Consider the following 26,698-nt stretch of genomic DNA (forward strand, 5'->3'; position numbering starts at 1 on the left):
AATCACACTAGCGAGTCCACAAGAACCACACCGTTTTTCATTGTCTACGGCCAACACCCACAAATTCCTCTCCCGTTGCCCGTTATATCCGAGGTACCAGCAGCTTATTCTGCTTTTAGAAACTTCCTGCAGATCTGGCAGCAGACTCGATCCTCCATCCTGCTGGCAGTCGACCGCATGAAACGGAAGGCAGACATCAGGAGAAGAGAACCTCCTCAATTTCTCCCTGGCACCAAGGTCTGGCTGTCCTCCAGAAATATCCGACTGAGGGTGCCATCATACAAATCTCCTCACAGGTTCCTCGGACCCTTCGAGATCCTACAGCAGATCAACCCTGTCGCCTACAAGCTTTGGCTGCCTCCTATCCTCAAGATCCCCAACTCCTTCCATGTCTCCCTCCTGAAGCCGATGGTTCTGAACCGCTATATCAAGACTCCTTGCCCTGCGGTTCCCTCCAGCGGTCCTTCAGACACCTTCGAGGTTAAGAAGATCTTGGAGACCAAGAGAGTAAGAGGAAGAACTTTTTATTTGGTGGATTGGAAGGGGTTTGGTCCTGAAGAGAGGTCCTGGCAGCCAGAAGAGAACCTCAATGCTCCTACCCTTCTGAAGAAGTTTCTCTCTCACTCTGGCCCCAAGAGGAGGGGGCGTAAGAGGGGGAATACTGTCATGCCCATGGCCGCAGGCCGTCAGGCTCACTCACCTCCTGACGACCGCAGCCATGGATCTGCGAGCGCTGGCCCCAGTCTCCTCCTCAGGAGACGCCAGCGCTCACTTCCGCTTAACTCGGCCGGGTCCCGTAGTGTCCCTACGCACGCTCGTGCCCGTTCTTAAAGGGTCAGCGCGTGCACCTGAGTTAAAGTCAAAATTAGCCCATGAGCACCCTGGGCTATAAGAGGGGCCCAGCCCCTTCCTGCCTCGCCTGAGCCTTGTTGTCGTTATCCTATGTTTGTTTATGCAAATGGTCTCCTAAGTGTCTTCCAGTTCTCAGTGTTCCCCGTTCCCGCTACCTGTACCTCGTGTTATCCTGGTCCAAAGTGTCGTGTGGTATTGGAGTTGTACTGCACCGAGTCTACACCTGCTCCGCTACACCAAGCCTGGTGCCTGCCTGCTGCCTAAAGTCCATTTGAGCCTGTCTGCTACTGTCCGAGAGTTACCACACGTACACCTATAGAACTATAAACTTCCCCGTGTCCTGTTTGCCAGCTGTCATACCGTCAAGGCGGTACGACCCAGTGGGTCCACTTACCCTACTTGACACAATGACGACGATAAATACCTAAATGAACAACAGAGAACATATGACCTGAAGAACTCAAACAACGTCTGGGCACTTCTATTGTCTTACGCTAGATTAAGACTCACCTTGGCAAAGATTCACCAAGCGGTTCCATTCCGCTGCAAATCAAAATGCATGGAAGGCCTTCCAGTGCCAGGTATGTCTGGGGCTGCCAGTCTTCCTCCTCATTCTTTTGCCAGACCTGCCAATTAATTGATATAACAATTATTTTGACTATATGTCAATATAAGGGGGATAATGAACCCCTAACGTACAGAACCAACTCTTCAGGCCCACATATGGCTGTTCTTCTTTTGAAAAACTAAGTTGGAAATATTAAGTTGGTCAGGTATTATAAGAGGTCTACACAAAAAGACACAAAAATCAAGTTAACATAGTTACCTTCAGTTGATCCACAAAGTGCTTCCCAATAGCGATTGCTGAGTTGGCTGTCCCCAGTATTACTTCAAAACGATTTTGTAAACCCAGCCGTTCTCTAACATGACAGAGACGCTCATAGGCCAACGTGGCCAACTGAATACAAGGGATTCTCAAGAGAACCATCAGTCCATGCCCACTGGCACATTGTTTGGGTGAGTTCAGGAGGTTCTGAATAATCTCAAGAGTTTCTACTGAGGTATAGCTCTTCATCTGAGAGAGTCCACAGACGGCCATCATGGCTGAGGAGTAGTGCTGGATGAGAAGGAACGTACGTATCACAGCACTGTGAAGCTTAGGAAATCTGGTGGGATAAGAAATAAAAAAAAAAATTGAAACTGGGGAAGAAGACACTTTGACTTCAGTTTTTAACCAACTATGTCTCTAAGTTTTATCTTTGATCCCAAAAGATCCCAAAAAATCCTTATGACTAAACCATAACGCTGTCTGCATAGAAAATTATCAGTTGCTTGTTGTTAAAGGGGTTGTTCACTTATATAAATTAAGCTTAATAGGGTTTTCCGACTGCTATTTTTTTGCCATATTCACTGGATATGCCATACAAGTATTATTTGCGGGAGTCAAACCACTGTGGTGGGAACCACATCGGACCTGAGAATGAGGGTGCCCAGTCCCAGTAACAAGTGGAGAAGTGGCTGTGCATGTGGAGTAATTCTCCATGACAGTTTGTGGGACATATGGAGTGAGTGGGCTCATCTGTTAAGGTTAGATACATTGGATAATATTAATTAATAATGCCACAACAATAAGCTCATTAAATTGTGCAATTTTTTTTAATGTTGTACAGCTCATCCTAATCTCTAATACTAAAAATCTTTAATACTTAGAACCTTTTAACAGGTCCAATATTTTGTATGGATTAATTTCCTAATATAAATGTATAATGTTTAGTGCTCCCCCTAGTGGTGGCTGCAGTCAGACAGAATTTTAGCATGTAAAGGGGTTGTCCAGTTTAGAAATCCTATTTCAAATAGCCTATTAGGAAGTTAACAGAGAGGGTCCTATGTTACGGATACTCTTCTCTTGACCAGAAAGGAGAGCGGCTACAAAGAGCTTTTCCTGCTCCGATGGACCTATCCTTTCCTACAATACAGGCAACACATTGATATGAATGGGCACTGTGTAATTCTTCATTTAACCTCTGGTGGTGCTGCAGGAAGATCCAACACTTACTGCCAGGTTTTCACAGCAGAGTAGCAGTTTGTGTTCTGCTTATTGTCAAGGGACCCTCCGAACAAGTAGAGATTTGCCAAGTGGGGAACCCCTTTAACGCTATGATGCGGGGAAATGGGAGTTATGAGCCCTTTAACGATATTATAAAAAATTTATCAGAACAGAATTTTGGACCTATTTAGATTTAAAAAAAAACAAAGTGTTTTCAAGATTTAGATTAGATAATTGTCGTACAACATTTTTTCCTTGTCGTACGCTTGGTTCTGAGTTTTCATGTTTATTTCAATGTAGAGAGGCATTCAACATTCATAAAATGATGATCAGTGACGGCAGGCATTTTCTTTTATAAATGAAGGTCACTATTGCCCTGGTACAACTACAGATTATATCACCGATTTTCTGACCTTTTTCCTAATGCCAAAACAATGGCTTCAAAGGAACTGTCATGACGCAGCAGCGGAAGACTGTGCCCGGACAGCGTGGATTCAATGTACTGCGATAGACCAAAGTACTTCCTGTTTTCATGGTACAACTCCATTCCCTGCAGGAAGTAATGCATCACACAGAATAATCCGATGAACTCAGAGAAAGACAATATAAAAGGCAAAAAACGCAACTTATCAATTAACAAAATTGTTCCCTTCCCATGCAGATATATCTACATCTTAAAATTACAGTGATGTGTAAAAATGTGTCCGTGTCTAGATGTTCCCTATAATTTCATAAATTTCATACTAAGTGTCAGTTCACACTTCGTTTTTTTGCGCTGATTATGGAAATCAGTAGCAACATAGGGCCGAAATCGTCCCCCCATTGATTTCAATCGGAGGTAGAGGCATTTTTTTTCCTGGACGGCTGCTGGCCGCTCACAAGAGAAAAAAAAATTATTTCTTGCTGTGGTTTCTGCCTCTGAATGAGAGGCGGAAAGAACCTGTGACTCCCGTTTCTCAGCGTTTTTCGCTGTGGTTTTTGCCCTCAGTCCTTGCAATAGATTCAATGGCCACAGGTTTAAAACGCAAAAAAAGAGTTTTGGAGGCAGATTTTTTTCTGTCCACAAACAATTCCGTGTAAATGGGGCCTAAAACTAAATTACAGTTGTCACTTCCTTTACTCCTCAACAGCTCACACAAGGTGCATTATTCAACAGGGGGCGACAATGAGTAAATGTGGAAGCTCCTCCCAGGATACAGAGACTATGAAATGCTCTCTATCCTAGGGAATGATGGGTGTGGCAGTCAAAATTCGAAAAAAGTGTTCCATTTTCTTATCATTTATTTATTTTTTAAAAGTCCTCATATTAAATTTAGGAAGGTTTACTTTTACCATGATTATAACATCCATAAGGACTAGAATTGTTTTTGCTTTTTTTTTGGGGGGGGGGGGGGATCATCCGTCTTTGTACAACTTATTGCTAAATTATGTACAGCAATAAGGGAATTGGCTGTTGGATTCATCTAATGGGGACACTTTTTACAGTTTTGAATAGTGTCTAGAAAAAGGGGCGCATCAAAGAGAAATTATAAAATGCCACAAATTTAATAACAGCGTGCGCCATTTTTTGGTATAGAATAAGCATGTACAATACGCCAGCTATGAGGTGGCATCAGGAAAAGACAAGTGTCCAGCATGTCTAGCGATTTGAACACCATCAAACCGCTGATGCCGTTAATATATAAGTTCTGTATGTAACAGCGTTGCCTGATACCCCCAGTCTCTATGTTACAATACAATACCTACATGGCTGTATGATGAAGGCCAGTGGATCTCATTGTAGGGGCTTATACGAGTGTTCTGAGTCTGCAGAGCGTAGGGACAGGATGTCACATGCAGGAGTAAAATATTGGCCGAATCTCTTAATTCCTTGCAGTTTAACAACCGATCAACCTGTCCGAAGGAGGCCTCCGTCTGAGGATATGGGCTGTAAAGGGAGCTGCTGAAAAGAAGACACATAGGCAGACACATGAGCATAATGACTATTGATTAAGAGGTATACCAGTCGTGGAGAATATAGATACATCCAATATGAGGGATGTAGGGGAATGCTCTATAGCCGAATGCATTTACATGACTGTGACAAGGAACGTGCCTCCGACCCCTGAAGGCTTCTTACTGATGACAGATAGGACAGTCAAGTGGTTTCTGGGTAATTGAACCAACACACCTTTGGATTTCCAAAGTCAATGTTTTCCTGACCACAAATATAGAAGTCTTATTACTGTATATAAAATCCCAGGCAAAGAGAAGCTAATGCTTCCTGTTCTCTGGGAGCAGAGAGTGCTGAAGGTTTATTGAACTGCTGTATATATAGTAGTGATGGCTTCTTCTTTACATACATGTAGAACGTGTATCTTGTATATTAAAGCTTAAAAAAGGGATTCTCTTTGGACAATTGCTTTTTGTTAGATCACGGGGTGTCCCACTGCTGGGATCCCTAACGATCTGCTGTAATCTGTGAATGAATCCATCAGCCAGCATCTAGTTACCCTGCAGCGCCGCCACAGGCAAAATAAGGGATTACACAGTTTCCAATGAAATCCACCCTGTGCGCAACAGAGAATTCCGACAAAAAAACCGCACCAAATTGTGGTACAGTTTTTCGATTGCAATGTCCGCTGCGGAAAGTGAATCTATAAAAAAAAACTACTTATGTAGACATGGCGAAGCGTCCCCCTGCCGGTCTGCAGCCCGGACTCCTAGGATGACCTTTTATCTCATGTGACCGCTGAGGCCTTTGATTGGCTGCTGCGATCAAATGTGATGAAACGTCATCCCAGGAAGCCAACCTGGAGGAAGAAACACAGACTTCTGGGACAGTATAAGAATTTTTTTTTCTGAGTTGCGTTTTTTGCGGCGTAGTCGCTGTGATTCCGCCGCAAAAAACGCAAACATCTGCTGTTTGTTGCGGATTTTACCTCCCAATTGAATTCAATGGGGAAATCCCACAACAAATAAGCAGCATTTATGCAAATACAATTGACATGCTGCGTATTAAAAAAAAAAAAAAACGCAGGTCAATTTCTGAGCGTTTTTTCTGCTCATGATTTACGCATCGTGTGGATGAGATTTGTTATATCTCATCCATTTTGCTGCTACAGTGTAATACTGCAGTTTTTCCTCAAAGAAATACGTTCCAGAAAATCTGCAGTGTTTACGCAATGTGTAAACTTACCCTTATGCATAAACATGTTAAAGTGGTATTCCGGTTACAACAAGTTACCCCCTATACGTAGGGTAAGGGGTAAATTACTGATCGGTGGGCGTCCCACAGCTCGGACCCCACTGTTTACGAGAACGGGGAGACTGAATTTGCCCGAACCCCAAGTTTGAATCGGGCGGCAGGTCGCTCATGCGCACTGCCGCTCCATTCATTCTCTATGGCAGCGCCGAAAAAGCCCAAAACTGCACTCGGCTATCTCCTGCGCTCCCATAGGGAATGAATGGAGCGCATTGTGCATGAGCGACCTGCCGCTCGATTCAAACTTGGGGTTCGGGCAAATTCAGACTCCCCGTTCTCGTAAACGGTGGGGTCCGAGCTGTCGGACACCCACCGATCAGCAAGTTATTCCTTACCCTACGGATAGGGGGTAACGTGTTATAACCGGAATACCCCTTTAAGTCCTCCAGAGAGAGAGAGAAACAATCCTTGTAGCCACTCTTTGTTCCTACAAAGAGAGGAAGGTCCTAAATGGGGGACCCCATCTATTCATATATAAGGTTTTGGAAAGTGGTTTCTCACACTTGTTTCCTCTTCACACTTGCACAGGTTATAACATGGCATGAATGGCACTCTTTTTTTTTTACCATGTGGCAAAGCAAATGTAGACAGTAGCCAGTGTACTGAAATCTACCATTCCATCTAATGTTGTGCATATGAATGCAATCTATTGTTCTCTGCTATCAGTCATTTCAGGCTAGGGAATAGCTGATTGAAGTGTTTTAGATTGGGAAGAAAATCTCTGCCCCATGATCACTACTTCACCTCACATATCTCCACTTATGTGTGAATGTTTCTAACAATTCTTTTGACAAGCCTCAATGACAGCCACACAAGCTATGGAGGGTCTGGTGCCCCTTTAATGACACAGGAGCCTGGTGATGACTGTTTGGATAAGGCTGGGCATTGGCACCAACATAAAAAAGATTTATCACCTGGTAAGATCCCAGTGCGCGTGTTCATGGACCAGCACGAACAGTGTGTGGGGGTTTTGCACGGCTTTTTGAAGAAACAACTTGAACTTCCTGGGAGCGTCGGCATCAAGTTTTATGATGTATTGCTCCATGCACTGTTTAGTCAACTGATCCTTTTCTAAGCCGAGTTCCAGCAGAACACCTGTATAAAAGAACCAAGTCATGACATATTCCCCGCTGCATGGGGGAGGGGCTTATCTAGAGATCAATAGGGATCAACCAACTGGATTAGTACAGAACCGGTCAGTCAGGGATGCCTGCATGGTAGTGCTGTAATTCTGGTTGTGTGGAACTACAGGACCAGCATGGCCCTTGTGCCTAACCCGATGTGCTCCTCTACAAGATGCAGATGTGCAAGTATCAAACTGAAAATCCAGTAGTCCATAAAGTCTGATAATCCGGCACTCAGCATTCCAGATTATCATAAAGCAGAGTAGCTGTTATGGCTATGGGGCCGCCCCTACTAAACAATGAAGGGATACAAACATGGAAGGTACTCAGAGAAAGGAAAGCAAGGGTTAAATATTGAGAGTGCGGAAGGAGAGAAAGAGGGACAAGATATGCGGAGCATCAAGAAACTATGGTTCTATAGAATGGATATTACTAATGGAGTATGAAGCTAAGTGGGGCCCCAATCCAGTTTTTTCTATGGGCCCCATGACATGTGTGGGGGTACAGTGACTGGTATGACACTGAGCCGCTCTCTGTACGCCTCCGCAGAATATGCCGGGGCTATGTATATAACGGCAATAAATAAATAGATATAATAATGATTCCATACCTGAACTCCAGACATGAGACAGGGTTTGCTGGTAAGTGACCTCCGAGGGGGGAACACAAATAAGAAAATCTACTTTCTCAAATGATCCCAGGTCAAGGTTCTGGGTGCTGGAGTCTGCGATAGAGCACACGTGAGACAACAGCTTCTGTGCCACTGCCAACTGAGAGGGGCGCAGATTGTGCCACTCTATATTATAACCTGCATGTGAGGAGAAGCGTAAGAAGGATGAATTATATTATTATTATTATTATTATTATTATTATTATTATAGAAGGATATGGTAATTTAACCATATAAACACTGCAGAGAATGAAATGGAAACACTTATAAAAAAAAAAGTGTATCAAACTGTTTGTAAACTTCTGAAGACAGTGCAAAGCAAAATTGAGGTTTGTACATAACATTGTGCTTGTGCCATCTGGTGGTGAAATAGTAAAAATGCAGCATTGTCATATTAAAGCAGATCTGTCAACTTCTTATGCTGCCCTGTCATAAAGTAGTGATAGACATGCTGATTTCAGCAGTCTGTCGCGTATTTGTTACAATGCAGCAGTTTAGGAGAACTTACACCTTAAAGTTGCAGCGCGCAGCCAGTGCTGCAGTCGATGAGTCCAATGATATTCACGCATTTCTCCCTATTAGGGCTTATCCACACGTAGCGGAATTGCGGTGTTTTTTTCAGTCCGGATTTGCGGACGGAAAAAACACAGCAGAATATAGTAGCTGCAAAGTGGATGAGATTAAATAAATACTGTGCGGGAAAAAACGCTCAGAAATGGGCCTGCGGTGCAGAATATTATTCCGCAGCATGTCAATTGTATTTGCGTAATCGCGGCATATTTGCTGTGTCTTTTCCCCATTGAATTCAATGGGAGGTAAAACCCGCAACAAATAGCAGTTGTTGCGTTTTTTTGCGGCGGGTTCACAGCGATTCCACCGCAAAAAAAGGCAACTCTGAATAAAAAAAAAACACTATACTTACCTAGGAGTCTGTGTCCCGGCCTCCTGGGATAACGCTTCATCCCGTGTGATCCCTGCTGCAGCCAATCACAGGCTGCAGCGTTCTCCTGAGATAAAACGTGATCCCAGGAGGCCGGCCTGATAGCAGGCCGGTTAATGCAGCAGTTTTCCGCAGCAGACATTCCGGGCGAAAAACTGCTCCACAGTTTGGCTCGGTTTTTCGCCCGGAATTCCCTGTGGCGCACAGGGCGGATACACTGCGTGCTTTTACGCCGCATATCTGCCCTGTGTGAACACGGCCTTACTGTGCATAACGTAGGCAGAAATGTGTACATTAGTGGCTGGAGGGCAGGGTCAGGGTGAATATCATGCATATCATTGGACTCATCGCCTGCAGCGCACCGCAACAGTAAGGCCCCATGCACACGAATGTGTTTTTGTGGCCGCAATTCACCCGCAAATCTGCGGGTGAATTGCGGTCCCATTCATTTCTATGGGCCCATGTACACGACCGTGGTTTCCACGGTCCGTGCATTGCCCGGGTGCCTGCTTATTGAAATGAATGCACACAGCCATGTGCACAGCCCGCGATTAGCGGACGGCCCGCGGATGACCACTACGGTCGTGTGCATAAGGCCTTATTTACACAAGCGTATTTCACGTCCGTGATCCGCACGTGAAAATCACGCACGTCGCACGGACCTATGTAAGTCTATAGGGCCATTCAGATATTCCGTGTTTTTCACGCAGCGTGTGTCCGCTGCGTGAAACTCACGGCATGTCCTATACTTGAGCGTTTTTTGCGCATTACGCACCCATTGAAGTCAATGAGTGCGTGAAAATCACGGACATCACACGGACGCACATTCGTGTTGCTGTGCGTGATTCGCGCAGTTGCTCAAGAAATGAAGAGAAAAATAAAACCACCTCCTTCATTTCATTTTACATACGTCAAAAACACGTGACATAAGGATGCCATACGCGCAAAAATAACGCTGACACGTACCAAACTCTGATGACACACAGAAATGCAACGCGCGCAAAACGCACACGTTCGTGTAAATAAGGCCTAACCCTTTAGATGTAAGTTCTCCTAAACTACTGCATGGTAACGAATAAGTGACAGACCGCTGAAGTCAGCATGTGTGTCACTACGTTGTGCTGCCCTCAAACAGGGAAGCATAAGAAGGGGATTCCGGGCCGCAAAAACTCAGGACATGTCATTTTACTAACCGTATTTGCGGATCATGTGACCCACTCAGGGGGTTCCAGCCTCACTTTTTTTTTTTTTGCCGATCCGTGAATACTGATGACACACGGATGCACTACGGAAGGTTTTTTGCAGATAAATGCACCTCAAATACAAACAGATCCGTGGTTTTGCGGATGGCAAAATCACTACAGTCGTGTGCATTAGGCCTTAGGTCCCAGAATTTATGCTTAATAATTTTTTTGATATATCGTTCGATTTTTTCTAATATACAGCTCCAATTTCCCTCTATAGACATAAATTTATGTAAATGCAGGAACATTCATGTCAATTTTATGCTGACGACACTCAAATTTACGTTTCTGGCCCAAATGTTACCTTTCCAGAGTCCCAGAGTATCTGTGAGCTATCGTCTACTTCTCCGCCTGCTTTCTAAAACTTAGCATGGAGAAAACTGAATTCATTATCTCTCCCCCATTTACTCAACCCCTCTACCAGAAACTTTTAATTTACAGTTATGCCTAATGCACACGACTGTTATGTGTCGGCCGTGTCCCGGCCGTGATCCGAGGAAAGATATGACATGTCCTATCATTCCACGGATCGGAGAATCGGGAATCGGGTCTGTAATCACGAACCCGATTCACCCGCTAAAGTGAATGGGTCCATGAAAACTATCAGTTGCCACTGCACTTAGAGTCTCCGCACTTTCCCCACTCTCACACGTCCGCTGCCTCGGGATAACCTCCGATTCCGCCTTGTCTTTCACACCACACATCCAAAGTTTTACCACCTCCTGCCGCTTACACCTCAAAAACTTTTCCCATTCCTCAACCTCGAGTCAATAAAAATGCTAGTACATGTCCTCATCATCTCCCGCCTAAACCACTGAGATATCCTTCTCTGTGGCCTTCCATCTAACACTTTTGCACCCTTCTAATCCACCCTCAACTCTTCTGCTAGGTTGCTCTACCTCTTCCCTCTTTTCACCTCTACCTCTCCCTTCTGCCATCTCATTCACCGGCTACCCATCAGTAGCCAGTGAATGAATTGGCCAATGAATGGGACAGTGGTGGAATACCTCGCACGGACACTACAAATGTACGAACAAGGAGCAAGGAGGAAACCATGGAAAGAATGGCGAAGGCCTTATGAGCGCCGCGGCCCCTTCCAACAGCTGATCGGCGGGGCTGCCGAGAGTCGGATCCCAGCCGATCTAATATTGATGGCCTATCCTAAGTATAGGCCATCAATTTTAAAAAACCCAGTTTAACCCTTTAGGTATGGATTATGTGTGTCATTACCCTTTAAGTATTGTCATATAGGGGGCAGTGTTGAGGCCAAAAATGTTGGCACATTTCTAGATGAAATATACATGACTGATTGTTGTGAATCATATACAGACCAGTGTCCTGGAGACTTACTGGAGCATGCGGCCGGTCTACTCTCCCCATTAGTTTTTTTGGGTGTTGAAGAAATGAGGCTATGGTTTTCTTGATGGTATTTATCCAATAAGACGTCAATGTCTCCATCTATTAAAACAGATCAGATACAAGTCAATCCATTAAATGGTTCTTTATCATGTTAATGCAGAATAGTGACCTCCAGGATAGTGACCTCCAGGATAGTGACCTCCAGGATAGTGACCTCCAGGATAGTGACCTCCGTCTTACACTTTATAATACCTGGACAGAAGCTGCTGAAGAACGCTCGCAGGGACTCAACCTTCCCACTTGTCAGTTCGTAGTTTATTTCTTTCAGGTGGTCCGCAGGGGAGTACATACTTTCCATTAATATACGAGCCTGGTATTTTCCTGTAGAAGTCAGTAAAGTGCATTACAATCACATAATTGCATTCCTAATTCCTAGGACATACACGCCGGCTGTCTAGAGGGTGCGCCTACTTCAGTGTAGGATTGCCTCTCCTGGAAAGCCCAGAAGGCCAAGGGATTTGATTTTAGGAGTAATATACACAAGTTTAACAGACATGAAGTGAGGAGAGAGCCTGAAAAGTTTTTATACATCTTCATTCACCCAGTGTGACTTTCTTAAATGGGCTGAGCTGCAGTACCAGGAACGAGCTGTGCCTAGGTACAGTCCCTGTATTCTGCTGATTGATCGAGGTCACAGCAGTAATACATCGATGGCTTATTATAGGATATTATAAGGTTTGGCCAGCAATTAAAAGTCCTGAAAAACCCTTTTATTTATTGTCTATTCTGTTGGAACATTAACAATTGTCATTATGTGTAGGGCACCTTCAGTAGGATGCTCAGCCAAAGTGGAAGGTAATAAAGGGACAGCTACAGTTGGGGGTTCACCCACTGCGGGGCCCATTTATCTGTGTGGGGTGGAAGTGGTCACCCTCAGCTCCCATGCCTTCAAGCACTGTCTGACTTCCTGACCCCTATGTCTGCCCCAGGGTACACCTAAAGAGGTCCTCTCAGCCTTCCTGACATATTTGTCTTAGTAAATACTTGTATTTCCCATAAAATAGCGTTGTACCGTTCCTCTGTTATTCCTCCTACAAATGCATAAATAAATTGACAACTGGGTGTTACCAGTTGAGGGTGTGTCCCTACACAGTCTGACACTGTCCAATCAGTGCTTACAGTCTCAGACTGTGAAAGGACACGCCCCTTTGACAAGTAGAATAGTAAGACCCAGTTGTCAATTTATTTCCCACATTTCTGGGAGGAATAACAGAGGAACGCGCTAGTTAGTGTTCCAAGAGTAGCTGCTCCAGAATTGTTACTTTATGGGAAATGCAAGTATTCACTAAACCAGACCTGTCAGGGGAGGTGACAGACGCTCTTTAAAATGAGAAACTGTAGTCCATCAATTAACAGTCCTTACAAATCACCTTAATTACAAAACATTATATATATATATATCCCTTTAAGTGTCAATATATGATCAATATGGTTATTATTCTTATTCTGATGACCCACCTGTTATTGCGATGCAGGAGTCTATGCTGTTGTGTCTGGATGTGCAGATTATTACCACATAGTTGGTCTTTGTCAGTTTTCCTTCTACCAGCAGTTTAAACATTTCAGAGAGACCCTCTGCTAAGTAACTGCATTCAATGATTTTAACACTTTCATTACAAGAACTGGCAGCTAGACCCGCTAACCAGGGCAGCTGAGAGGCGGTCACGGCAGTCACTAGGCTCGGGAACTGGGGGAACACCTGTGTCATGTTCTGCTGGTACTGGCGGATCTCTGCAAGGTGGGTTTCCCTCCAGGAACGCATTAAAATCTGTTCGAGATCTTCTATAAGAGGCACCTGGTCTGGAGCTAGGCACAAAAAAACAACAGAATCTCAAAGTACGTAAAAAGCATTACTCCACTTTGCAGCTACTGTGACCAAATAAATTCTAAATTGTTTCGGAGTCATTCCTAGATTCTATTAGTTGCGCCAAAGTTGGAGGTAAATGAAGTCAGTTACGGTCAGTAGCCACTAAACTGCAGTATGAGGGACTGTATAAGCACGGTCATCCATACACTGTACACTAGACGCAAAGATTACACCACTTGGCTGTGGCAGTCATGGATGGATTCACGTGTGGTAAACCTGCGTACTTTAGACTTTATTCTTGTATGTTTTCGTTTAGTTCCATCTATCACAGTCTCCACTTACCGAGCTGGACGAGGTAATAGACTGTAAGCAGCAGCTGCATCTCCTCGGAGATTGGCTGGATGGTGGTGGGTCCATATTGTTCATAGGTCTTCGGCATGGACTGGGAGTTCTTGTAGCAGTTGTACAAGAGGGGGCTGACAATAACCTCATTCACATTACCACAGAGATAAGGGAAGTTACCATGTCCTGTGAGGCGAAACAATAAAAACCGATATAACTCATGTCAAATTTTGCATTCAAAATTAATTTTGAAAAATGAAAGCAGTTATTCGGCTTGTGAATTTTTTTTAAAAAATGACAGCAGCAAATCTTATAAAATAACAAGCAAACCAATACTCACCTCTCTAATCCCCCGTAGATTCAGCGCAGGTGCTCCGGTGGTCCCCCGGTCTTCGTTTACAAGCGACCAACACGTGAATGACGCAGTCAGTGGCCTCAGTGGTCCCATGCCGTATTACTGGTATCACCGCTCAGCAATGGGAGCCATGATGGCAGTAATAGGGCACGTGACTGCTGAGACCACTGATTGCAGGATCCATGCGTCAGTCGCTTGTAAACAAAGACCGGGTAGACCGCCGGACCATCTGTGCTGAATCGGCAGGGGATTGGAGAGGTGAATATTGGTTTGTTTGTTATATTATAAAATTTGCAACAATTTATTTTTTTATAAGTCGGATAACCCCTTTACGTTTTTATCCATTTTATAATGAAAATATATGCCAGTTCTATATACTTTATAGGTCAGTTCCTCATGTTTTCTAAACCTGTGCTTGCTGGCCCTGTATGAGAACATTATTCTTTACATTCAGAGGATGAAAGTATGTCCCGATCATGTGATAATCACACAGGTGCACGGCTTGTTACAGTACAGTTATCAGAACAAGTTGTGCACCTATGCAAATAGTTTAGATTAAAAATATCTTTGGGAGGCGAAAGCACCTATGCAGATTTATGCATCTCCATGGTTACAGACTACAAACAAACCCAGTGTAGTCTGATCCTGCAGTCATAACCCCTTCCATTAGTCATCTAGGTAAGTAACATACATATAGTAGGTTAGTAAGTAGTAGGGTACATGGAGTATGAATGCAGAATCAGACAACATAGGGGTTGTTTGTAGTCTGTAACCATGGAGACATAGGTCTGCATAGAAGCTGTAGACACAAAACGGCAGCAGATTTTTAGACAAGACTATTTGCAAAGTTGCTTCATTTTTTTTCTTTTATATACTTTGGAGCAACAGTGGTTATAGTCCTTGAAAGGCTCTCTGGAATAATAAAAGGTTGAACGAATGGAACATAGTATGTGCTTGAACTTTGCAATATTTTTTTCTGTAGCAATTGTAGTAATTGTTTCTCAAGAGCAAATCTCAGACTGTGACTGTTTGCATACAGCACATCCATGGCAAGAAGTATTGTATATCTCTATAGGTTCCTCCTCGTGGATGCACTGGATGTAGAGAAACAGCAATGCTCCTATAGATGCAGTGCCCCAAATTTCCTCTTGAGGACTAAATGTAAACATAAGATAGAGTTACAGTCCAGATATTATTCCGCCATATACCTTTAAAAATGACTGGCGTAATCATGCACGTCTTCAGAAGGTTGTCTGGGATGGATACAGGCTCTCCAGTAGCCACCAGGGGAGAAGACAGAAGGTTACCAGGGGTAGATTGTGGAGCACATAGTTGATTTATTGTATCTAAAAAGTAAAGAACCATTAATGTCTTTCATGCAGAGATTTAAATGAACAATAAAATTCTTATCGCTAGGGAACATCAACCTACAAGCGGATGGAAAATATAAATATTGGCCTCTCCCTACCTGAATCATAAATGCTTCGGATTCTGTGCTGCTTGGATTGCAAAAAGTCTATTAACCGTATATTAGACAATATACGAGAAGCCAAGCAGGGTCCTCGGGAACATAGCGAGCATGCTCCTGCCAGCTCATGGGCAGCTCACAATCTTATTCAAGTGCAGTCAAATACACAACCTGTCCTGTCTGTGCAAACCAAAATTCTCGCCCATAAGGTAGGGGTGGGGATGGGGGGGCTGCAAATGAAATCCTTCCAGTGGTATTTTTTTTCTTTTAAGCCACGCCTCTAATCCCACCCAATCCCCGCCCATACACACCCGATTCAGCTCACACAGTATTACTCTCGCAAATAGCTGCCCCTACAGAGTATAATGCCCTCTAGCTGCCACCATACAGTATAATGCCCCATAGATGCACCCATACAGTATAAAGCCAACACAGATGGCCCCATACAGTATAAAGCCCACACATATTCTCCCATGCAGTATAATGCCCATACAGATGCTCCCATGCAGTATAATTCCCAAACAAATTTCCCCATACAGCATAACGCCCCCATAGATTCCCCCATACAGCATAATGCCCCCATAGCTGCCCCCATACAGTATAATGCCCCCTTAGCTGCCCCTAGTTCCAGTGCCCTTGTAGATAGTGACACAGTGCCCATATAGGTAGTGCCACAGTATATTGCCCTCTTGCTGCCACCATACAGTATAATGCCCCCATATAGTATAAGGCCAACACAAATGCCCCCATACAGTATAATGCCCACATAGATTCTCACATGCTGTATAATGCCCACACAGAGACCCACATGCAGTATAATGCCCAAACAAATTCCCCCATACAACATAATGCCCCATAGCTGCCCCATGCAGCATAATGCCCCCATAGCTGCCCCATACAGTAAAATGCCCATACAGATGCCACCATACAGTATAATGCCCCCATAGCTTCCCCATACAGTATAATGCCCCATAACTGCCATATACAGTATAAAGCACCATAGCTGCCCCATACAGCTTAAAGCCCCCTACAGCATAATGCCTCAATAGCCTCCCCATACAGTATAATGACCCCATAGCTGCTTCATACAGTATAATGCCCCCCTAGCTGCCCTTATACAGTATAATACCCCCAAAGCTGCCCCTAGTGCCAGTGCCCATATATAAAGTGCCAGTGCCCTCTCGATAGTGCCACAGTGCTCATGTAGATAGTGCCCCTATATAGTGCTACAGTTTCCATGTTGATAGTGCCACCCCCCTGTAGATAGTGCTACCCCCACCCTGTAGACAGCGCCATTGAGACTCCCTCTAGAAGCGGAATCCCCAGCCAGAGCATAGGCCGGGGATTCCGCTCCTAGAGGGAAGCCCTGATGTTACTGTCCATATATGGACAGTGACGTCAGTGGATACTCCTTGAGCGAATCCCCGTTGCCGACTCTGGCCGGGGATTCTGGTCCAGGAGGAGCCACTGATGTCAATGTCCAGATCATCTGGAACAGGGATTCCGCTCAACGAGTAGCCACTAATTCTGAAGCAGGAAACTATCAGCTCCCTGCTTCAGAATTAGTTCAGAGCGGAGGAAACTCCTCCGCTCGCCGAAGACTCCCCGGCATTGTTGCCAACTCCACTTCAGAAATTTCTGGACAACTGAGCTAAAAATCACGGACAGACCAAAAGTTTTACGGACACATTACAAAATCAAGAGTAAGGCCCCATGCACACGACCGTAGGTTTCGTCCGTAATTACGGACCCATTCATTTCTATGGCCATAGAAACCTTCCGTAAAAAATAGGACATATAATGGGAGCACGGTCTGCAAATGCGGATGACTGTCCACGGCCGGCCGTGCCCGTAATCACAGATTGTGATTACGGGCACGGTCGTGTGCATGGGGCCTCAGTGATAATAAAGAGCATAACTAACACCTTTTATAAGTGATCACACAAGTGGGATAGAAAAAAGAAGAGTACGGGCACAACTGAAGTGGGATTAAAAAACGATTAAAGTAAGGGCCTGTTCACATCACCGTTTGCTTTCCGATGAACCCCGCAACGGAAAGTCAAACTGAAATCACAGCTTTAGTTTCAGTCGACTGCGCTATTGATTCCGTCGGAAAAACAGAAACCTGCCGGAATGGTGACGTACGGAAACCATTAGCAATGTTTCCGTCACCATTGATATCAATGGTGCCTGAAACGGAAGCTGTGGTTTCAGTTTGACTTTCCGTTGCGGGGTTCACCCGACAGAAACCTCCGGCAGAACCCTGAAATGGAAAGCCAACGCTGATGTGAACAGGGCTTTGAACCAGCAACCTTCCATATGTAAGGCAGACAAGCTGACTACTACACTATAGAAGCTGTCATATCCACTACCTGTGAAACAGTAGTAGTTGAGGGATTATTCAAGAACGACAGGCACTATCTCAATCCATCCTGCTGGCAACGTCTGTTTGTCTGATGCGTGTGGGTGGTGACTGGTCAGAGACTCACAGTCAGACTGGCTGCCGCTGCTGCCGCATGCAGTGTGCACTGGGAGTGACTGTGAGACTCACCAGTCACAGCCCTGCTTGTAGCTTTCCCACGCTAATTAAGCAAAGAAAAGCTACAAGCGGGGCTGTGACTGGTGAGTCGGACTCTCAATCCACCCGCAAAGTAGCACTGTGCCCGGGGAGCCCTCGGCGAGCGGAGGAGCTCCCTCTGCTCCTCCGCTATGAACCAATTCTGAAGCAGGGAGCTGATGGTTCCCTGCTTCAGAATTATTTTGACAGCGGGACATACCCCTGGCCGCCCGGGACAGCGGGACACCGCCCGGAATCCGGGACTGTCCCGCTGAATCTGGGACGGTTGGGAGGTATGATGTCAGAAGTATTGATCGGTGGGGGTCCGAGCACTGAGAACCCCACTAATCGAAAAAACAAAGCGCTCGGGTGAGTACAGCTGGTTGGTGTACAGGCTCATAGACTTTCTATTGAGCCCGCACACCAACTGCTCGGCTTTCCGAGAAAAGCCGATCAAAAAACAAGCGTCTGAGCACTCATCTGAGCGCTTCTGCAGCTTCGTTTTAGCGATCAGTGGAGGTCTCCGTGCTCGGACCCCCACCAATCAGAACTTCTGACATGTTACTATGAGATGTCAGAAGTTTTTTGAAAGTTTAGTTAACCCTTTAAGTCTAATCACCCGCTGTGCCTAATCAGGACATTTGTCAAGTCCGTTACTAGGAAGCTTACTGGCATCTGGATCATAGACATTTTTGTTCTCTTTAGTTCTGATGACATAGACATAGGTGTATGAATTCTGCACATCCTGAGCTTGTATTTTTAGGAGATGTTGTACACAAAATTGCATGAGTGTAAAGTGGTGGGTGGCATTTTCACAATGTGCCAGGAATTGACTAGAAAATATATGGGTATGGGGGTATAATGTGATTGTTTTTATTTTTTTTGTATGTTAAAAGTGTGAAAATGGTCTCAGCAGTGAAAAAAGGTTATATGTAGTAGACTTACCCGGAGAAAGCTGAAAACGGCCCTTTAGTTTTCACAATTTAAATGTACTCCAAACTGTTGTGCTGGGATAGAATTGATTGAGTCGTCATGAAGACCTTGTATGGATCTCAATCACCAAATACATCAATATCTACATCCTACTGGCTTGAATAGTTGCAGTTATGTTAGATTTGCCAAGTCTCCTGGAAATCTCCCAGGTGCTCGACCCTTTAAAAATATACCCACTTCCCTCCGTCTCTGCAGTCCTCTTTACTCCCGGGCGCCACCCTAGACGATAACCTGACACCGGCTCCAATGTTAGGATGTTGTGTGCAGCAGAGTCCGGGAGTGAAGAGGAATACAAGCGGCAGGAACGAGGAGAGATGAGTATCTGCAGTATGGTCTGAGATCTTTATTAATTTAGGGGGTCTGGGGTCTGTATTACTTTAGGGAATCTGGTCTGGGGTCTATATTTAGTGGGTCTGGGTGTACTTGTTTAGGGGTTCTGGGATCTGCATTAGTTTAGGGGGCTGGGTCTGGGATCTGTATTACGTAGGTGGTCTGTTCTGATTTCTGTATTTAGAGGGTCTGGGTGTATTTGTTTAGGGGTTCTGGGGTCTATTACTTTAGAGGGTCTTGTCTTGGTTCTGTCTTTAGGGGTTCTAGACTGGGGTCTATATTTGTTTAGGTGGTCTAGGGTCTGTATTACTTTGGAGGTTCTGGGGTCTGTCTTTAGGGGTTCTGGACTGGGGTCTGTGTTTGTTTAGGGGCTCTGGTCCAGGGTTTATGTTTGTTTAGGGAAATTATTTATTCTGGGATCTGTATTAGTTTAGGGGGTCTGGTCTGGGGTTTGTATTTGTATAAGGCAACTGAGGTCTGTATTATTTTAGAGGTTCTGGTTTGGGGTCTGCATTAGTTTAGGGGGCCTGATCTGGGGTCTGTATTGCTTTAGAGGGTCTGGGCTGGGGTCTGTATTTAAGGGTAGTCATCTTGGATCTGTATTTGCTTAGGGGATCTGTATTTATTCAGGGGTCTGTATTAGTTTGGGGGCCTGGTCTGGGTTCTGTATTAGTTTAGTTGGTCTGGTCTGTGATCTGTGTTTATTTTGGGGTTTGATGAAGCGGGTCACATGTAGTATTTGTGATTTAAATGCCATAGGTAGGGGGCATGTCCCATATAAAGGGGCGCATACCGCTTCATGCATCACTTTTCAGAATATTCCTCATTTCCCTTTTCAAAAGTTGTCAAGTATGAGTTATGTGTGTACTGTCTATGTGGGGACATTGATTTATTTCATGATCTGGATCCACACAAGGTCCTCATGACAACACTGCACCTGACAAAAAAACGGAAGGGAACATGTCACCGGAATCATCTCAGTAGTGCAGCCTCAGGTTTTGGCCTGGAACTCCAATCGATCATATCTCAGCATACGCGTAAGAAAGGCCTTTTTGAAATTTTGTCATTTTTCTCTGGTGGGTTTTCTTTTATGTTAATATCAGATGTGAAAGGAATAGCTCTTTTATAACAATCTATGCGTCTGATTCTGTTTACTTACCAACTTTTCCATAGCTACTTGTATTGTGAAAGTTGTTTTGTGGATAGCTGGCTTCTGTGGAAGAGGGGGACTCTGGTGACCACCCTTTGTGTCGTTTCTTAGGAGGGCCAGAGTTTGTAACATTTCCTTAAAAACAATCAAAGTAAAAGTGTTAAATATAAAACAAAACCACAATAATAGTACAACTCAAAACAGAAATAAATGTCTAGATCTTTTGCTATAAAAGCGAAATAAAGTGACATCCTAAATATATAACTGTCTTTGAAGAGGAGTACATACTAAAAATAAGTGCGTTTTCTAATTTCTATAAAATGGTTGTCTGCTTTTGACAATTCCTTGTTGGAAGGGACCTCGGACGTTAAGTTGATCACAAGATGTCTCGCTGCTGAGACCCGTCATAGATCATCTGCAGTAAGTGTTTGATTTCCCTGCAGCGGCACCACAGGGGAAATGAAGCATTACACAGTGCCCATTGAATTAATAGATTGTCCATGATTGTCCAGTCCTCCAGAGCAAGAAACGTTTTTTGTAGCCGCTCTCCAGTCTGGCTAATAGATACGTTTCCTGAACACAGGATATTTTTTTTTACATGTGCAACGGGGATACATGTTACTATATGGGGAGAAAAGATTCACATCTATTTTAACTCTCCTACTGAGCCATGAGTGCAGGATCACTGGTCAACTTCAGTACCCGACAATCAGCCGCACATAGATGCTGTTTCTGACAGGCTCATTGTGCTGCTGCCAGACTAAGTCACTTAAAGCCACCCAGCGGTTGTCCCCTAGAAGCTTAATAGGAGAGTTGAAAGTTAATACATAAGAAGAGGTTCTCAGAACCTCTTCATTTGTTCTCATTTAGATTTTTGTACAAAGTCACCAGTGCCGCCTGAAAAGAGTAAATTTCCATAAGGAAAAAAATGCATGAGAATGAATTCAAAGCGTTCAAGTGCCGTTACAGGCGTCAATGAAGCCTGTAAAGTTGTTATTGCTACCACTGCAGATAATATATGTTTTATAGAAGCATTCCGAGTACAGATTGTACCTGTATGTAAACACTTCTTATACATATACTGCATAAGGTACAGTAGAGAGCAGGGTTAAGGCCCGATTACACCGGCTGATAAGCGGCCGATGCAGCGAGCGCCGAGCAACGAGACATCGTTAATCGGCGCTCGTTTGCTCCTGTCACACGCAGCTAAGGATTGAGACTAGCGGTCTTTACTCCGATCGCTCGTCCCCATACATTATCATCATGTCGGCAGAACGTCTCCCTGTTTACACAGAGATGTGCTGCCGACAACGATAATCTTTTACTTTTTTAAAACGATACGACCAGCAGATGCTTGAGCATTTGCTTGTTTATCTGCTGACCGCTGCCCCGTTTACACAGGGCAATTATCGGCAACGAGAGTTATGTTAACGCTTGTCTGCACGATAATCGACCTGTGTAAAACCCTCTTTAGGCATCTGCCTAGGGTGAAACTGGTGGAAAAGGGATTTGAACTATCTTCTGTTGTTAACACTTGGACTCAAACATAATTATCTCTGAACTTTGGTATAGTGGTACACATTATTTCTGTCCTGTGACATCACTGCGTGCAATATTCATGTGCTGGGATATCATTGTAGCCATTATCCCGGTAATGTGACATCAATGGGTGCATTATCCCTGCACTATGACATCACTGTGTGCTTTAATCCTCTGCAGTGACATCATTTGGTACATTATCCCTGCACTGTGACGACCCTGGTTGCATTATCCCTGTGCTGTGACATCACTGTGTGTTTTATTCCTCTACAGTGACATCACTGGATGCATTATCTCTGTATTGTACTATCATTGTGTTTATTATTTCTCTACAGTGACTTCACTGGGTGCATTATGCCTGTACTTTGACATCACTGTGTGCATTTTGTCTGTACTTCAACATTATTGTGTGCATTATACCTATACTGTGACATCACTATATCCAAGTGGTTCCCAACCGGGATGCAGCGGCACACTAGGGTGCCATGAGAACCCTCCAGGAGTGTCGTGACACCCCTCTGAACCACTGCCACGGCCGTGTTTTCTCTCTTCCTCCTCACAGCGCAAAGTGCATGTGAGGAGGAGATATTTTTGCAGCCCCCTTGTAGATGCACCCCTCACCTCCGTAGATGGCACCTTCCCCTTCCTTTACATAGCACCACTCCCTGAAGGAGCGGAATCCCCCTGTGGCCTTGGATTCCGCTCCTGGACAGAGCGCTTGATGTCACGGCCCATATATGGACAGTGACATCAGGGCCAACTCCTGAAGCTGAATCCCCATCTACAGCTCTGCCGACTCGGTGGCCGTTGATTTGGTTCCAGGAGAAGCCCCTGTTGTCACTATCCATAAATGGACAGATGTCAAGGGCTTCTCCTGGAGTGGAATCCCTGGTCACAGAGTTGACAACGCTGTGGACGGGGGAATCCGCTTCAGGAGTTGCCCCTGATGTCACTGTCCATATATGGACAGAGACATCAAGCGCTCCGTCCAGGTGCGGTATCCCCGGTCAAAGGGGGATTCCGCTCCTTCAGGGAGCTACAGGGGCGCTATCTACAGGAAGGGGGTGCCATCTATGGAGGTGGGGGTGCCATCTACAAGGGGGCTGTGTGGCACTACCTACAAGGAGGCTGTGTGGCACTACCTACAAGGGGGCTGTGTGACACTACCTAAAAGGGGGCTGTGTGGCACCACCTACAAGGGGGTTGAGTGGCACGACCTACAAGGGGGTGTGTGGCACGACCTACAAGGGGCTGTGTGGCACTATCTACAAGGGGCTGTGTGGCACTACCTACAGGGGGCTGTGTAGCACTACCTACAGGGGGCTGTGTGGCACTACCTACAAGGGGACTGTGTGGCGCTACCTACAAGGAGCTGTGTATCACTACCTACAAGGGGGCTGTGTGGCCCTACCTACAAGGGGGCTGTGTGGCACTACCTACAAGGGGACTGTGTGGCGCTACCTACAAGGAGCTGTGTAGCACTACCTACAAGGGGCTGTGTGGCGCTACGTACAAGGGGCTGTGTAGCACTACCTACAAGTGGGCTGTGTGGCACTACCTACAAGGGGGCTGTGTGGCACTACCTACAAGGGGACTGTGTGGCGCTACCTACAAGGAGCTGTGTATCACTACCTACAAGGGGGCTGCGTGGTACTACCTACAAGGGGGCTGTGTGGCACTACCCACAAGGGGACTGTGTGGCGCTACCTACAAGGAGCTGTGTAGCACTACCTACAAGGGGCTGTGTGGCGCTACGTACAAGGGGCTGTGTAGCACTACCTACAAGTGGGCTGTGTGGCACTACCTACAAGTGGGCTGTGTGGCACTACCTACAAGGGGGCTGTGTGGCACTACCTACAGGGGGCTGTGTGGCACTACCTACAGGGGGCATCTATGAGTGGGGGGCTGATGGTCATTTTACTGTGAGTGGCGGGCTGATGGTCATTTTACTGTGAGTGGGGGGCTGATGGTCATTTTACTGTGAGTGGGGGGCTGATGGTCTTCAAGTGGTTTCCACCTCTGACCTCCAACTGAAATTAATAGGAGCCAGAAAATACCTACGGCACTCGTTTGGTGCTTTTTTGCCTGTGTCTTTTGCATTAGCTTCAACGGCTTAAAAAAACGCAGGCAAAATAAAAACAAAAAAGTCAAATAACGCTGTCAATTCAAAATCTGCTTAAAAATTCCTGAAGGAATTTTGAGGCAGATTTTTTCTGCCTTACATAAAACACTGTGTGAGCATACCAAGAGTGTAGTGCTTGTTTTTAGCCATTTTCTGTCTTTGCCTAAACAATTTTTGGTAAGGATGCCCTGAGGAATTTTTTTTTCCAGGGGTGCCTCGAGTCCGAAAAGGTTGAGAAACTCTACTATATGCACTATGTCTTCACTGTGTGAATTATTCCCGCACACAGACATGATTGTGGGCATTAAGGCCTCATGCACACTTCAGTTTTTTCCTTCAGGGTGCTATCCGTTTTTGTCACTGATAGCACCCTGAACCCATTCATTTCAATGGCCCCATGCACACTTCAGTTATTTAAACGGATCAGTTGTTCCGTTCCGTGCAAAGTAGAGCATGTCCTACTTTGCTCAGTGATTCAGTGACGGTGTGGCCCATAGAAGTCAATGGGTCAGTGAAAAAAACGGATGGCACACGGAAGGCTTCCGTGTGCCGTCCGTTTTTGATGGATCCGTTGCCATAGCAATGGCTGGGTGAGCAAAAGTTCACAGACTCACAGACTACAGTAAACATTCATTCCTGAAGATAGGCTCATATTTTCACTCCAAAACACCCAAAAAAACAAAGTAAGCCGAGCAGAGTAATCTCAAACTGTTCTCTATGCTCTGAAAGCTGCAGAAAACAGCACCAAAAACTTCTTGTAAACTTTCTATGCGTGTTTCCTGGGACATGTGACACGTTCAAATGAAGTTCACATCCGTTTTTTAAACGGAAAAACGGAAGCCAAACGGAAGCAAAACGTCCGTGTAAAACGGAAACACGGAACGGAAACGGAGTGCACACGGAAACAAAAACGGACACATGGATCCGTCAAAAACGGCCGAGAAAACGGTGATGGAAGTGTGCATGAGGCCTTACTGTGACATCTGGCAGCCTATGCAGGGCAAGAACAAGGAGTAGCAGGGTAGTCAACCACTATCAGTTGAAATAAAAGCATATTTATATATTTTTGCTGTTAGGTGCTGGGACAACCACAAAAGCTGATATTAAAGAGATAGGGAGATATGTGTTCTGCATTGTGTTTATAATTATTTCCCCTCTCTCGGTAAAGCTCCAAAATGTGCTAAGGCCCATTTGTAGATAAATATGTATGGATGACAGGGGGGGCACAGCGTTTGCCTTGGGCACCCAAATGCCTTGCCCGCTCCTGGTAGGGAGTAATATAAGTTTACTAGTGTCATCTTTGCAGGTATGGCATCATAGAAGCAGGGCATCACCCACCTAATACTGCTGGTCTGCTCTGTACAGATGGATTCACCTTTGGAGGTAGCTGGGCGCTGCCATTCATATTCTGATAAGACGTTCCATTCTGCACTTGGGTAAATCCATTTTCTCCTGGAAGACATTGGTATTTCGTCATACTCAACTTTTATCTGTTAAAATGAAGCCCCAGTTTGGAGTCTTCTTAAAGATTAGACTATATGAGGGAATTCCTTTAATAGCAGTCCGTTAATATAATAATGTCATGAATGCAATTGTTATATTCACAGTTGGAGTAAGCTTGGTGCTAACGCAGTCCACTACCGTATTGATTCCGTCAATCGACGGAACCCTTAAACAACGGTGACAAACAGAAACCACTGCACCGGATCCGTCACCATTGAATTCAATGGGGATGCAAACGGAAACCTATGGTCCTAGTTTGGATCCCGTTCATGGGTTCCCATGATGGAAAGCTCAGATGGATCCCATGAACAGAGTCCCGACGCAGATGTGAACGAAGCCTAATAACCTGCAGAAAAAATGAATTGGGTTCGACATTTTCTGCACTTGCCCTGCAGGACCAGTCAGCAGAACTAATGGGGATATAAAACTCGTTCAGGTTTCCTAATATTCAAGAATAGGTTCAACAAAGATAAACCTTAGCTTATTGTGAGTGGAAAATGAAAAATAAAAATGCTTCTGTTAGAAGATGAAGATGACAATATTGTGTAGTTACATGATGTTTCTTTCTCCATTCACATTCAAAGCTGCATTCAAAATTCTGGTTTATTTCTCATTGCTTAGCACCAACATATTCTACAGCCATGTACTTAGATTATTATCACTCATAGCAATCTCGGTCTGACTATCTCCTATCAGTAGATGCACTGGCGTAGCTATAGGGGTCGCAGCGGTCGCAATTGCGACCGGGCCCAGAAGCCAGGGGGGCCCACGGCCCCCCGCACCACATCAATAAAAAGTTACTATAGTAACTCGGGCCGCGGGCCCCTGTTACTATAGTAACATACTTTACTTACCTTCCTGGTTCCGGATCGCAGCGGAGGTCCTGACGTCAAGCGCTGTGCGCAGCGCATGACGTCACAGCGCTATGCCGCCGCGCACAGCATCGAGACTACAGAACTCCCGCCGCGGCCGAAGAGGAAGGTAAGGTTTGC

At 45.1% G+C, this 26,698-nt stretch overlaps 1 protein-coding gene across 1 annotated transcript in view; it reads right to left on the reverse strand.

Annotated features, from left to right (window-relative positions):
* Positions 1-26,698, reverse strand: part of GREB1 (growth regulating estrogen receptor binding 1) — a 108,919-nt gene that overhangs the window by 54,243 nt on the left and 27,978 nt on the right. The window contains exons 6-18 of the mRNA XM_075861100.1: positions 25,542-25,655; positions 20,552-20,677; positions 15,253-15,390; positions 13,690-13,875; positions 12,999-13,346; positions 11,733-11,861; positions 11,472-11,579; positions 7,878-8,075; positions 7,058-7,238; positions 4,646-4,841; positions 3,313-3,449; positions 1,679-2,018; positions 1,363-1,478 (exon numbers count right to left, since the gene is read on the reverse strand). Coding sequence (XP_075717215.1) covers positions 1,363-1,478; positions 1,679-2,018; positions 3,313-3,449; positions 4,646-4,841; positions 7,058-7,238; positions 7,878-8,075; positions 11,472-11,579; positions 11,733-11,861; positions 12,999-13,346; positions 13,690-13,875; positions 15,253-15,390; positions 20,552-20,677; positions 25,542-25,655 — 2,317 coding nt within the window. The remainder of the gene's footprint in view (positions 1-1,362; positions 1,479-1,678; positions 2,019-3,312; positions 3,450-4,645; positions 4,842-7,057; positions 7,239-7,877; positions 8,076-11,471; positions 11,580-11,732; positions 11,862-12,998; positions 13,347-13,689; positions 13,876-15,252; positions 15,391-20,551; positions 20,678-25,541; positions 25,656-26,698) is intronic.

The sequence above is a fragment of the Rhinoderma darwinii genome, chromosome 4 (genome assembly GCF_050947455.1).
Source record: "Rhinoderma darwinii isolate aRhiDar2 chromosome 4, aRhiDar2.hap1, whole genome shotgun sequence".
NCBI classification, from domain to species: domain Eukaryota; kingdom Metazoa; phylum Chordata; class Amphibia; order Anura; family Rhinodermatidae; genus Rhinoderma; species Rhinoderma darwinii.